We start from the raw sequence: 15,627 nt of genomic DNA on the forward strand, positions 1-15,627 counted from the left end.
TGCAGGTGAGAAAGCCAATTCATAACCATCGAGTGATGGTTTATTTTGCATCCACGTCTCTTTCAGACATAATAGATTGAAAGAGCCTAAGTGTATGTCCGAAGTGGACATCGGATGTGAAAAACCCCTCGTGTTCCATGACCCCAGTGTTATGTGATTGGTATCTCTCGACAGAGTCCCTGGGATACACTCATTTGTCGAGGTGGTTCATTGCTAGGATTTGTTCGCGGTCAGAGCTTCCGGCAGCCAGGACCAACTTTTATTTTCTTCAGTGATTTTCCTATGTTGCGTTGAAGAACGTTTTTGCGTTGGTTCCTTTGCTTTTTGTGATGTCTTGATCGATAGTGATAAACCCGTTTTTTTGAGGGCCTGGTGGAATTCTCTTTTTCAAACAAGCTCTCCCAATCGGGATTTACATCTACTTTGGAGGTCCTAATTGGTCGGAAATTAATTTTGTAGGTTTCTTGGTCGCTAGTCTCTCGATTGCCAAGAGCTTCTGCTGTGGATTTTCCTGGACGCCGTCTTCTCTCGATGTACAGATTTCTGTCTCGAAGGAGATGTGTGACTTGATGGCCGGGACCCCGATTTAGAGCGATGGAATCCGTTCCTGACTGTTTTAAGACTTTTACCAGTCTCAAGACTCTTTTCTGGATCCCGATGACGTGCGAGCTGATTTTCTCCTACTTAATCGTCTTCGATGTGGATCACTAGTCGAGTTACTCGATCTCTTGTCATTTTGAAGATTTGCTCTATTTAAGCGTCCGGAGGATCTGGAGTTGTTTTGACTAGACGATCTAAGTTCAGTTAAATTATATCCCAATTTGTGCAGGTTTTTAGATGTTTCTCTTAGTAGTTTCTTTGTTGTAGTGGATAGTATGTGGAGGTAAATTATATCCGTATCTCAAACTCCACTATGTCAATGTCTTTCGTGACAAGTTTTCTTAAGGGATCCATGTGCTGGAGTCGGTTGAGTGTGGTCTTCCTGTTCAAAATGACGTGGTCTCCATCTTTCAGGATACGCTCTAATGCAAAGGAGCGAGTTTTAGTCGACTGCACCAGTCTCAACAGCCACTGTCTCTTCTCGATGATGATGATGATCTTTTCCTTCGGCTCTTCTGTTACTTCTGGATCGTCGAGATAGAATGTGATCTCTTCCTCGGTTGCTGAACCCGACTTTTGAGATCCATCTTGAGGGCGGACAGCGGTCTTGATGTTTTGTTGGACTAGCGTCACTCAATGATTTAGCGGGATGTCGCTCACTAGTGCGTGTTCTGTTTGTGGTTGGAGCAAGTGTCTTACGGTTTCCAGAAATCGAGGTCTTTGGAGGGGACCTGTCGGGCCACTTTTTTGTTATTTTGTCCTCGCTTTTCTTGCTTTTAGATGGATGCTTAGTCGGTTTGTTTTCCAGAGCGATATATATTGGTTCTGGTTGAAATGGAGGGGAACCTGCTTGTGAGGCAGCTGCTTTTCTTTTCCCTCTCGTTGAAACTGCCAGATTGGTGTTCAGACGCTCTGAAGAATGTATACTGGAGTTCAGAACAGCTGCCATTAGTTCACTTTCCATGGGCGATGGCGGAAGCTGGACTCTGTGCTTGGGTATAGGTGATTGTGCGTTCGCTGAATGTTGAGATTGCAGCTGATCTTTCAACAAGAATCTGGACCCAAGGTTAAGAGCTGGTTGTGCAGCAGATTTCAGAGGGGCTGGCCCATTGGATTTCCCTTTGGTTGGTACCTTTGGAAGCATTTCAATGGTAAGGTCATCCTGTTGTATTGAACAACCATTTTTTCCTTTGGAACTGAAAAAAAAGTGTTTGGGACTTCAATATCAATTTTAAGGTTAGCTGACCATTCTTTTTCCTGTCTTTCTTAGAGTTCATTCCTTGTTTCAAGTTTCGGGTGATTACTTTTCGAACTTGGTCTTGCTTAGGCGTTAGGACTGGCTTTGCTGAGGGACACACCGGGGTCACCATAGCTGGAAGTGTCTTATTGTCACGGGCCTGTGATTGGGCCGTTGCAGAAAAGGGAAAAGGTTCCCTGGTTGGAGGGTCTGTTTGTGTATGGACCGTTTCCTTTTCAATATTGGGAATTGTTTGTGTTTGGGCGGAGTGGGTGAGCACAGATGAACTTTCCGCCACTTTTGCTGTACTGTACCCTTCTAGGAAATTCAGTCTGGTTTGGGTATAAGCGATCATTGTTAATTGGTCCTTCAGGGTATCATTTATAGCTTCGTATAGCTTAGTGAAGGTGGCCAATGCTATTGTTAGCGTGGACATTATGGAAAAGAGATGCATTTTTCTATGAGGCGTTACTGGTTCGGTTGATCTGTGATGCTCATTTTGGCTTTGTTTGTCTCTCGATACCTCAGGACGAGATGATACAGGGTGTTTTCCATGAATGGGTGTCTTTTTTTTGGCACAGTTTGGGATCCCCCACTCCTGTTGGCGGCGTTCTAACCACTGAAGCCTCATTCATGGATACAGTATCTCTTTTCTGTACCCAAGGCGTATCGGGTAAAAGAGAATACGTTGCATCCTTGTATGTAGAGAATTCTTTTTTTTTTTTAATCAAGCTCTCCTTTGTGTCCATAAGCACTCAAGCACTCACTCTGCACACAGGCAATTCCTGGCTCTGAAATCTCAGTCAGCGGGCTCGGATTTAGCAGAGACCACTCCCGCTCCTAGATGGAGCGAAACCAGAATGATTATCTGGTTAGCAACTCCAAACTCCTAGACAGTCTTAAGACCATCACACATCCACAACATGACATGAAGCTCTTGTCCCTTCTCCATTACACTTTATTCTGCTCAACACAAAAACTATACATACTTTCCAATGATCGCTATAACTCACCCTTGCATCTTCATTTTCCTACAGGTTGTCAGTGGTCTGTATATTTTGTCTCCCTAACTTGTCCCACTGTGTCCCTTTTCCCAATATCCCTGGCCCAGTTTTCCTTTCAACCCACAGAATATGATCGGGTGGTCAAACTGGACAGGGTCACATTTCCCATCTACATGGATAAGGTTCAATGCTTTAAAACAACTACGGTGAGGATATGCGGCACATTAAAAAGATGATTAACATCGTCAAGATTCATCGCTTCAACCACATTCAGAAGACAAATGTCATTCAATACTTACCTAAAGTTATTAGGGGACAAATCCACAGTAGATACGTCAACATTCCGGCTGCAAAACATATCATAAAGGGTCCCAGGCAAGCATTCTATCCAGACACCTGTAGAATGTAAACGGGATAAAGTCAGCTTTCGGTACAGCAGGTGACCAGAAACGTAAAGCGAATGAAGTTAAAATCCAAGGCAAGAACAGAGAGTACACAAGGAAGTAGGTGCAGTGCCTATGCGTCAAGGAAAGGGGATGCCCCTTCCCATGTCTATTTCCACTATGGAAAATCCTGAATCATACAAGCTGAGATTTGAACCGTGAAACTTGCAGATGTGCAGGTCTTTGGTAGGTCTTCTCCGTGTTAGAAGACTTTTCAACAAATAAACTTTGATACATAGGTTTCATTGCTTCCTTTAAACAAAGAAATTAAAAAAAAAAACATGCTTACCTCTCCATGCAGCGGGAAGGTAACTGGCCCAGAACCTCGACTTAGGGTTAATGAAGACTAAGTGCTTAGCTGGGATCCTGGGGAGGATATTCTCTAGAAGACGACAAGCTGAATGGGGACATCAGATTCCAAGGTGGGCACATATTAGTTAATCCCCGCAGAAGAGGAACACCTTCTAAAACCTAGAAGCATCAGAAGGGCAGGCACCCAAGAACGATCGATGGAACCGGTCTCATACCTCTTTGGGGAACAGTTTTGCAAAAAAGTCCCTATCCTCCTCCCAGATTGTAATGTGTTCACATACCATCATCCAGCTGGGCCTGTTCACAGTTATGTACATAACAAACATAATTTTACTACTTCAGCAATTACGTAAGAAGTCCAAGTACAGAAAGAAACAAGGGGGTTGACGGGGGGGGGGCGAGTTCAGTAGTACCCAGACAGGAAAAGACAGCAGGATGCAAATGAGCAACACTACACCAGTTGACCAGCAAGTACAATATTTGATAGGACTAAAAGAAGGTAATGACCGTGAAGGAATAATTCTGGATCGTGTCATCTGTGTTTGAGGTGTCCAAGAGGTTTAAATAGGGTGCACCGATATCGCTGAAACAAATAACAAGTGGAAAATCAGAGGGAGTTGTTCTTTCCCCAAATTCAATCTACTTTCAGACTAGCCAACGCTGCTCTTAGAATACACAGCAACATGCAACACCAGCACAAAAGCCTGTTAAATGACAGCCTGCAATATACATATAAAAGCCTGGAAATAATGTTTGCTCCTTTTGAGGACAGCTGACGATTTATTAATTCAATAGTTTTTACTCTGACTGCTTTTAGCATTTTTTAAATTTATTGAAGAAGGAACTCTTTGCACATAGAATTGTATAATTGCACCGCGTATGGATGAAGTAATTTCAATGCCTGTTATAGACAGCCGCGCTTAGCGGACTCGTGTGTTCTGTGCATTTTACTTCGACAGCTGGAGACGGACTTGCCGGGCTAGGACTACTTAGCAGTCCTCTTTCTACGCCCTTGGGCCCAGCCCTCCTGTCTCGTTTTCATTCAGATCCTTGCACATATGGCAGGATCGTTCGCCCGCGCAGCGGGCACGTTTCCAGCGTGCCAAAGGCGCGCTTAAGGCAAGCCCGATTGTGCCGGGGACGGAGGGGCGACCTTGATAGAAGCTCTTTACTCTCCCTGGCACCTGCTGATACCATCTGGCCAGCAGGCTGGAGCCACTCTATTTCAACTATAGACCCTCCCCCCTATTATTAATGCCGATCATATGGAGCCCATAATAGATGCTCCTACCTTATGCTTATTAAATACCAGATCTCTCTTGGCTCATACAGGCAAGATCTGGGATCTGCTAACCAGCAGGCAACCAGATTTTCTGTGTTTAACAGAAACTTGGCTCACGCCGAGCTCGGCATCTGCTGTAGTCCAATCCATTCCCCCCTACTTATCTCATTCACCGCGACCGTCCGCTCCCTAAACGGGGTGGAGGGGTTGCAGTCATATTTAAGTGAGAAGTATACCGTTATTGAGCTACCATGCCCTCACACACTTAGTATGGAAGCCCTTTTTATTCGGTGTACTATAGCGCCTTCTCGGATTATTCATCTTCTACTCCTTTACTGCCCTCCGGGCCCTATAGGATCCTTTGGGAAAGGTCTAGCTGACCTCATAGCAAACTTGAACTTGCACTTTGCGAATCTTGTGATCTTAGGCGATTTTAACTTGCACTCTAACATGCCAAGTTCTGCCGAAATTATCTTTCTTCGACAGCCTTTCCAACTTACACCTGCACCAATTGATTCAAGCTCCAGCCCATTTACATGGCAATACCCTTGATCTAGTAGCTAAAGATTCTTTGCTATGCCCTCGACCAATTGAGCCAGTGACATGGTCTGACCATCATCTGGTCTCGTGTTCTTTCCTACCCGTTATCTCCCCTTGTAAACTTCTCTCTCCCCCACCCCTCCCGCCCCCAAAGATGTTATTACACTCTTGGCGCTCACTTGTCCCGAAGGCACTCCGTGCCCATATAACCTCTAATTGCGCCTCTCTGAAGCCATTAACCTTAACCTCAATCTCCCATTCATTGGTAACTGCTGCTGACCTCTATGCTCCATTGAAACTGACTCAAGGTCGCAGACTATCCTCCCAACCCTGGTTTACGGACCAGCTCAAAACTGCCCGCCTACAACTCAGACAAGCGGAACGTAAATGGCGAATTTGCTACTACCCCGCGCTTAGAGACCTATACAAACTTAACTTATCCTCTTATCTGGCCAGCGTCAAACTGGCGAAATCCACTTTCTTTGCCCAGAAAATTGAAAATGCCCTGTGCAAACCTAAAACTCTTTTCTCCATCGTGCACTCGTTAGCCTCTTCAGAGACTCTTACCTCTATGGTTAAGCCTTCTCAAGAACTATGCAACGACCTTGCCTCCTTCTTCATCACAAAAATTGATGTTGTCCGAGATAACATAGCTAAATCTCTTGCAATACTGCCCCCTCCACCCCCGATACCCCTAGTTATGCCTGCCCTTTCTACTGACCCCCCCCTGCCAGTTGGTCTACTTTTCCTCTATTCACTGAATCAGAAGTTCTGGCAGCCATTTTAAAGATTAAATCTTCCTCCCCTGAGGATGCCATTCCTGCCGCTATTATGAAGACGATAGTCCCTGACATCCTGACTGATATCACAATGGCTATAATTAATTCCTGCCAGTCCGGACTGGTTCACCCGGAGTTGTAATCTGCGAGGGTCATTCCCCTCCTTAAGAAGCCTTCCCTGGACCCTACTATCCCTGCTAATTTTCGCCCTATTTCTCTGCTCCCCTTTCTGTCCAAACTCTTGGAATCTTTGGTCACACCTCTTCTGTCTTCTTTCCTGGAATCCTCAAAAATCTTTAATCATGCCCAGGCTGGTTTTAGGCCAGGGAGAGGTACGGAAAGTGTGCTTGTTTCTGTACAAGATGGTATGTCCAGACTAGTCGATGCATGCGGAGTTGGGGTTCTGATCTTGTTAGATCTATCTGCCGCATTCGACACGGTTGACCATCCCATCCTCCTCTCTCAGATCGGGATTTCTGGCTCTGTCCTTGCCTGGTTTACATCTTCTCTTTCAGATCGCACGCAGACCCTCGCCATGCCTCCCTCGTTTCTCCTCCTCGTGTCCCCTCACTTGGAGTGTCCCTCAGGGATCCTCTCTATCGCCGATTTTGTTTAACATATACATCTGGGCCTTGATCGGTCTCATCCATTGTTATGGGCTTAATTGCTACTCATACGCGGATGACACACAAATCCTGATCCGTTTGGGTCAGGATCAAACTGAGGTCTCAGCCTGCCTCCATGACTGCCTAAAGGCAGTCGGGATCTGGATGGACCAGAACTGGCTAAAGTTAAATGGCGATAAGACGGAGGTTCTGTTTGTAGGATGTCCCTCCAACCCTTTATTGTGGACCCCTGCCTTTTGGCCCTCCTCCATTGGCCCTTTATCTGGTCCAGTTGGCAAAGTAAAGAACCTAGGGGTTATTCTCTCGGCCTCCTTGTCCATGTCCAACCAGGTTACGGCCGTTTGCCAGTCCACCCACCATCAGATCCGGGTCCTTAAGAGGCCTATGATCCCGGAAGCCTTCCGCCCCCCTGTGGTGGCCGCACTAGTCCTGTCACGGTTGGACTATTGCAACTCGCTGTATCTGTCACAACCAAATCGGTCTTATACACGGACTCCAGCGTATGCAGAACCTTGCAGCTAGGTTAGCCACTGGCTCTCCCTATGGTGCCCACATCACGCCAGTGCTTCGCCAACTTCACTGGCTTCCGGTGACTCAGTGAATTCATTTTAAGTCACTGTGTATGGTCCATCGGGCAATCCACGGTCATGGAGCCAAATTCCTGCAGTCTAAATTTTCCCGATACGTCCCGGATCGGGATCTACGCTCCGCTACCTCTAACCTTCTCATTGTTCCTAGATTTAACCGGGAACGTTTTGGCGGCAGAGCCTTCTCTATTGCTGCGGCCAAACTTTGGAACTATCTCCCCCCCCCCCCCCCCCCGTTACTTAAAGCCACTGCTAACCACTTCTGCTTTAGAAGAGCTTTGAAAACTAATCTATTCCAATTTCCGGCTCCTCCACTAGCTTCTCCTCTACTGAGCAGTCTTTCTCTCTAGCGCCATGATGCATTTGGGCGACCGTGCACCCTACAAGTTGAAATAACATAAGAAAAGTAAAATGGTTGCAACAAATACAAGTGGGTGAGGGTCCTATGGTATACGATACAGAAAACCTTGGGAAAGCGTTTGCTAAATACTACGAGGACTTCTATACCTCAGCGTACTTGGGAGATGGATCTCATATGGATAGGTTTCTTGAGCATCTACCAATTCCAGGGAACTCGCAAGAGGTGGTCCTGAAGGATGCCACCGTAACGCCGAAGAATTAATTCATACCAATAATAAATGAAGGGGCGCAGGCTCTGGGTCCTGATGGGTTTACAATGACATTTTACAAATTATACCGCTCAACCATTTCCCCGTATTTTGTTAAGTTGTTCAGCCCAGTTCTTGCGGGATCGGCCCTTCCGGATACGTTGATGACGACCATCAATGTGGTAATTCACAAAGAGGGAAAGACTTGTTCATCCTGCAGGCTGATATCGCTGTTGAACAAGAATGTTAAAATACCAGCCAAAATCCTGGGAAATAGACATGACTATTCTACCATCCCTCATCCATGGGGACAAGGTTGGCTTCGTTGGAGGGAGAGAAGGTACAGATAATATCAGAAAGGCTAGAGACCTAATGAACTACGCCAACGCCAATGATCTTGAGGAGTGTCTGGTGGTGACAGATTCTGAGAAAGCATTTAATAGGTTGGAGTGGATATATATATAATACCAAAGTCTTGGAGAGAATGTTAGGAAGTGTATCTCTGCCGTATATGTGTCACCGACCGCGAGGGTCCAAATAAATGGTACATTGACTGAATTGTTTTGATTGAGCAGGGGGACGAGACGGGGAGGACCCCTGTCGCCCCTGCTGTACACCCTGACAATGGAGCCGTTGGCCATATCCATCAGCTGTAGGAGCCGTTGGCCATATCCATCAGCTGTAAGCAGTTAATCAAAGGGATCACATATGGGGAACACAACTTTAAGTTGTCTTTTTGCAGACAATATGCTGGGCTGCAACAGTAAGGTTTCCTCATCCCTGTCAGAGCTAATCTAACAATTCTCATCTTCTGCCTACCTTTCAGGCCTTAAGATAAATATCGAAAATCTGCATGATGCTGTAAGGAGATGGAATTTCGTGCATGGATTCCAGGACTAGGCTAGCAGGGAGAAGTGGAGAAATCGGACATAAAATATCTCAGAGTTCACCTCACTAGGGACTTAGATAAAACAGCCTTGGCCCCTTGTTGGAGAAGTTTGAATTAGATTTCAAATGGTGGGATCCAAAGATACTGACTTGGTATGGACGCATGACTTCAGTAAAAATTAACAGTTGCCCTCGGCTCCGATGCCTCTTTACAGCACTTATAACCATTCTGCCGGAATCTTTATTTTTTTTTTAAAAAATTTAGGGCGTTAAATGCTGCAGTGAGCAGATTCATTTGGCAGCACAAGACTCCTAGGCTGAAGAGATCTATGCTTGCCCATCGCAGAGATTGTGGGGGATTCAGGTTCCCCTACTACCTCCAGTACTATCGGGCCTACCAATTGAGAGTAATGCTGGAGCATATAAGGGAAGCCGAGAGAACATACTGGACCTACCTAGAAGATATAGAACCGCATCATTGTAAGGTCGGGGACTTGTTGTGGGCTCCCACTAAGGTTATCCCAAATAAATTCAGGGAATCACACAAATTTGGGAATTTTAATCGGCATTATGGAGAAACAACAGTGTTACAACTAGACTTTCCTCATGGCCCTTGCCGATGACATTGATATGGGGGTCCCCAGATCGACTTCTCCTGTCATGGTTTTAAAGGCTCTCAACAATCGTCAGACAGATGGCTGGAAAGGGCAGGCCAAATGTTAAAGGGGGTGGGGGGAGAGTTTGTGGAATTTGAGGAGATGCAAGACTTTGGGCAGCGATTCTATTGCGATTTACATCCGCCTTAAGAGAATATTCTTTGACCAGAAGTGGGGCGAGAATCTTTCTAGAGACTTTACCCAGTTTGAGTAAGTTCTAGACGATTCCGCTAGTCGAAAGAGCATCCTTTCGAGAATATATAAAGTGTAAATAACAGTGGACATGACACGCATACTAACCTTTAAGAGATGCTACGTAGAACTTGCTGGGAGGGACATTACTGATAAAGAGTGGGCTAAGGTCTATAGGGTAGCATTCCATGTGAACTTGTTCACCTCATCCATGGGCATAATTTTAAGATTTTGCAGGGGTGGCATCACAATCCTCTTAAATTATCAAGGCTGTTGCATTGAGTCTCCCCTCTTTGTCCCATTTATTTATTTAATTTTTACCTTTGTGAAATGCCCAGAGCCAGGGGTATCACAGAGTTGTACCTTACATAAGTGAGAGCAGAAAATGCATTGATAAACCAAGACAAGCAGACAAACGCAAACAGTTATATTTGTCGAATAGCCAGGTCTTAACTTGGTTTTTTAAATGTAGCAAATGATTGTTCATTTCTATTGTGGATGGGCAGAGTGCTCCAGAGTGTGGGTGCCTAGATGAAGAAGCTGCCCCCCCCTGCTCTTTTGCTCTTGAACCAGGGAGTGAACAGAGTGGTGTTTGAGTTGGATCTCAGTGCCCTCACTGCAACAATGTGGGTGATGCAATTGTTACGGTAGGACGGAACCACCCTGAGAATGCAGGGATGCACAATAGGTTTTGAATTCCACTTGGGCCGTTATAGGGAGCTAGTGGGATTCCCGTCTAGTAGCTGAGATGTGGTGAGAGCGTTTAAGACTGAGTGCCGCTCACAGAGATTTGTTTTGGAGCAATTGCATTTTGACAAGTTGGTGGACGAGGCGCCCATGAGAAGAATAGTCCAGTGTTGAGAGAGATCAACGTACGCAGTGTGAGGCAGTTCCTCAGAGAGGAACTGTCTGCTCACCACGATCAATCTAGCTGGGTAAGCCGTTGATGAAGGAAAGGCAATGATGTGTCTGGTCATGGTAAGTTCTGCTTCAAGGTGTACCCCTAGTGTTTTATTTCTTTCAACACAGGGATAGCAGTGCCGTCAATGCAGAAGGACGAGTAGGAATGTTCCAAGTGTCTAAGTTGGTATGGGGAGCCAATGACAAGGAGCTCTGTTTTTTCATCATTAAGGCATTTATTATAAGTAGCCATCCAGTTATGGATAGTACTGTAGACAGAGTGAGAGTGATAGAAATGTGCGTATCATCCGCAAAGTTGTTCTAGAAGATTTCTCTGGAATCAAGAAGATCAAATAGGGATTTTGTGTAGTATTAGAGGGTGGGCAAAAGGCACGACCCATGTGGGACACCAACTGGGGCAGGGATGGGATCCGCTACTGACTCCCCAATGAAATGTCGCGTGGTGCGGCCACTCAGGAGAGAGTTGATGGGGAGAAGTGGAAATACTGGCTGAGGAGGTGGCAGAGAATAGTGTGGTCTACCAAGTCGAATGCAGTTGAGAGGTCTAATAGCTGGAGCATGGCTAGTGTACCGGTGTCTCGGATGGAGTCCATTTGTATTTTTAAGTCCAGAAGGGCACTTTCTGCACTATGCTATGGGAGAAACCAATTGGCTTTTGCCAAGCAGATGGTTTAGCTCCAGCAATTGGTGGACTTGGGCATAGCCTAGGCGTTCAAGGTTTTTGAGCAGGAAAGGGACTGTGGTAATGGGGCGGAAGTTAGTAGGGATGGAGGGGGGGGGGGGTGTCGAGGGAGTTTTTTTTTTTTTTTTAGTAGTTGAGTGACCCAGGCCGATTTGATGCTGGCGGGTACCATACACGTGGCAAAACATGTGTTAGCAAATTCGGTTATGATTGGGTGAGCGTGGGGGCGCACAGCTTAACTATATGGACGGTGCAAGGGTCGCCCTTAAAGTTAGATGTTTTAAAGGCTATGATGGTAGCAGCTACTTGCTCTTGTGTGACAGGGTGGAGGAGAAGAAGGGGAGGAGGGCTTCGTTGGTAGGGGTTTCGTGATTAAGCATGGGTGGTTTGCAGGCGAGCAGGGCCTTTTTGCACTGATCTTGGTGTCACGGCCCCTAGCCTTCATCACCGGCGTTTTTGGAGGCGGAACGGTCTCGCTGTTCCGCTCCGGCACTCCTGGCGGTTGCCATGGCACCTCCTGGTGCAGAGCTGTCACAGACGGCTCCACCCCCCCGCTCCTCCACTTTCCGCGTCTGTTACTATGACTGAGATACCCTGGATCCCCTTCAGATGTTATTGGGCATCCCAACTCTAGATAGGGAGGAAGATATATTTCCCTGGTTGTGGGAGGCAATGTTTAGAGTGGGTAGATTGGCTATAGCTTAACAATGGAAGGGTGCGTTAGTCCCAACGAAGGAGGATTCAGGGGAAACAATTACGAGACATTTTCATCATGGAGAAATGAACGGCTGTAGTTAACGATCACCTAGGGTCCTTCCGGGAGGAATGGGGCCGGCTGATTGCAAGGTGGCAGAGGGAATCATGATGACCCTAATATTGTGTGCACCCGGGAGAGTTGCTGGAGGCTGATGATTATAAGATTACGAGGCCAGTGGTGGGGGGGGGGGGGGAGACGAGTGGCTGAGTCTGAATATGCTGTGGGTTGATGGAATATGTTAACATGGAGGACTTCAACCAGCTGTCAGGGGGCCTTACATGTAATCATGCAAGCATAGAATAGATATTGAAAGTGTTAAGACCAGGATACTAAACTGTACCTCAAGAAATAGCTAAATCGATTTCCATTTGCCCATGCCATTGTATGCAAGGTTAACAAGTAAGATGGTGTCGGGGAAAGGAGGGTGGGACATTTTGACATGTAATTGTTGAAGATTATATTGGATGGATTTCATTGAGCTTCTTAAACTACTTTTCTGCAACACACTACAAGCTGCGTGGCAGTGTTTTTTATTCAAGCAGATTCTACATTGATCATATGCAACAACACCTGGAAGACCTTACATACTTTAGAGTCATATTATAAGTAGCTAACAGTTGCGCCCGTGCTTCACACAGTAATTCCTACTTCAGAGCATTGAGATTGCGCAGCCACATTATTGGTGTCCCGATCTACAGCCGAGGAAGTAGCGACCTCAACACAAGTTCCGTACTGAATCACCTAAGCTTTTTATTGTTGAGATGGCATGCATCCATCAACTCTCGTGGGGAAATTAAGTTCCTGTAATTATCATGAGATCCGCCACGATGTGATGGACAACGTCACTGCGGACACTAATGAAGAGGCATGCACTGTTTCCGGTCACCCGCATTACTACAAAATCACTGTTTCGTATCACCCGCATAACTTCAGAAATGAGTGCTGCTGTCAGCTTCAATGCTGATAGTGTGGAAGGTTTAGGAACAATTAATTGCTGACGTTTATGTGGAACTACGGCGCAAAGAGCCATATGGCAGGGGTAGGCATCGCAGCTCACTAAAAGAATTTAATAAAGAGAAAAAAGTATACAATCTACACTTTTTACATTGTCTAGACCCTGGAACCTACCTGCATGCTAAATTTCAGGTGTGTAGCATGTTGGGAAGTATGCTGAACATTTCGAACAGACACTATATATTATATATGGGATAAAATACCCCTACTGTACGTAAAAAGGATTTTGCAAGTCACAGCAGAGTTCTGTGACCTTATAATAGAACCTTTCACCCTTGATTCTCTATTTGGTCATAGAACTCCCCAGTGATTAGTAATGTGCTTATAATGTGAGACAGCGAATACTTTATCCCATATACAACTGCCACGTATAACATCATGGCTAAACAAAGAAATACTGTGCCATGTCTTCCTGCTAGAATTTTTGTTGAAGTTCATTGTAACTCTCCATTATCTTATTGTTATTTCTTTTTTGTGAGATCATCATTACCTGGATTGGGCATGTGGAGGGCCCTCAACCGAGCCCCTTATCCCAGAAACAAGGCTGTGATGTGTAATCATTGCATAGGCATGATTAAGTAGGGTGGGCTTCATTCTGAGGTACAAGTAAAATAAGAAGAGTGTAATTACATGGTTGAATGGCACTTTATCTGCATAGATATAGGATAGTTAGGCTCATGGAGATCTCCACGAGACCACTGATGCTCAACTGATGAATCGTTTTCAACATTCATGGAATCCTCAAATCGATATGTATTTTGCCACTTAAAACAAAGTCAGCAATCACAATCAAAGATTGGGCCAAGAAATTGTTTAAAACAATAACAAAAATTTTCATTTTAGGATACACATGAAAAATGGTTTAGTACAGTCCGATTTGAAAGACAAGCATGGTTTCACAATGGGCTTTCAAAATAAGTCATAAAAGACAATGGAACTCTGAATAGCCTTGTTACTTGAATCGCATCGCTCAATGGATCTTCATCAGAAGTATGTTAGGCTATAAATCAAAGAAAATTAAATATAAATATATATATACACGGTTTATAGTGAAAATGTCGAAAACAAAAATGTCGAAAAAATGTTAAAAAAAAACAAAAAAAACGAATTTCTTTTTTTAATGGGGGATTCCCCCCCCAAACCCACCCGACATTATAACTGCACACCTATATACACACACATACAAAAACACACACACACGTTAGCACGCAACGCTGTAATTTTAAACAGTCAAAGCTACAAAGCTACATCCCTAAACCCATTACGTTTTGTGCAGTTTACAATACCTGTAGTTATTTAGGACTGCAACTCCACTAAACCCTGCTGGAAGAAAGGACAAGGAAACCATTTGTCGGGACACGATAATTCCATGCATCAAAGTCCCATTGTGAGATCAAATGAAGGGATTCAATATAGAAAATCATATTTACCCAATGTGTGATACACTGGGGCATAGAACGTGTCGGAAAACCTGAGGAGTAATAAGTGACCATAAATAAAATGCCAAGAACGGCAGACGCAAGATATCGTGGTAGCACAATTCTTTGTCATTTCTTACCTGCTCACAGTCTGCTCTAGTTAGTTTGGCCACCTACATAGACTGACCAGCTTATTGTGCTCGCCTCCGAATCATAAGATTTATACACTGCTATGGGTCGAGGTAGTCTAGTCACGTGATGCTGTATGTCATCACGTTGAAGGGTTGTGTAGCGTGCAGACGTCAAATTCAGATGTCATGAAATGTATAAATAAACTAGATAAAGGCTCCCATCACAGAGGGGCCGAACACACTGTTGCCAGTACAATGTACATACATTGTTACATATTATTTTCTGTCATATGGTGGTAATAGGTCAAGAATGACAGCTATCATACCATAGCACGTAATTAGCAAACCCTTCAAATTACAGGGTTCATTGGCACAGTTAATCGCGTATAGTTCACACGATTCTCTATTGGCACACCAGCTGTAATATAGAGATTGAATCTGCATACTCATAGAAAGTATCGATAAGGAGAGACCTACACTGATGGCCAATTGATGTCCATCCATTAAATGGAAGCGTATGAAATCATGTTATGTCGTAACTTACAACAGCAATAACATCATATCATAGGTCCTGAAGACCTCAATCCCTACGTAGTACCCACGTGTAATAATAATTCATAGGCATATTGTACAGTGTGGTGTTATATGATACATGAAAAGTGCTCACATAGATTATAGGAAATGTAGGAGTTCATTATGGTCATTAAGACCTTTTGGGATGACTGTATCACGAAAGTCAATCCAAAATGTTTCATGCTGCGATACAAATTTGTCATGACCCCTGCTCTTGCGTTTAGGAACCACTTCTAAAATGCAAAACTGGAGTTGAGCTAAATTGTTATATACAAAAGGTCTCGGAGCCCCTCTACCGAGAACAAACACGGACAAAAAACCTGTTCTCTGGATAGGTTCCCACTCAGGAGGGTCTACAAACATGTTTTAGCTCACTT

General features: G+C 44.8%; 1 protein-coding gene across 3 annotated transcripts in view; it reads right to left on the bottom strand.

Annotated features, from left to right (window-relative positions):
- The window catches only part of IFNAR2 (interferon alpha and beta receptor subunit 2), a 495,451-nt gene that overhangs the window by 440,362 nt on the left and 39,462 nt on the right, over positions 1-15,627 (bottom strand). For all 3 annotated transcript variants that reach the window (XM_069636321.1, XM_069636320.1, XM_069636323.1), the window contains exon 2: positions 3,141-3,237. In XM_069636321.1, the coding sequence (XP_069492422.1) occupies positions 3,141-3,204 (64 nt within the window). In that variant the 5' untranslated portion in view covers positions 3,205-3,237. The remainder of the gene's footprint in view (positions 1-3,140; positions 3,238-15,627) is intronic.

Source organism: Ambystoma mexicanum, chromosome 7p (genome assembly GCF_040938575.1).
Source record: "Ambystoma mexicanum isolate Mex_15411 chromosome 7p, UKY_AmexF1_1, whole genome shotgun sequence".
NCBI lineage: Eukaryota > Metazoa > Chordata > Amphibia > Caudata > Ambystomatidae > Ambystoma > Ambystoma mexicanum.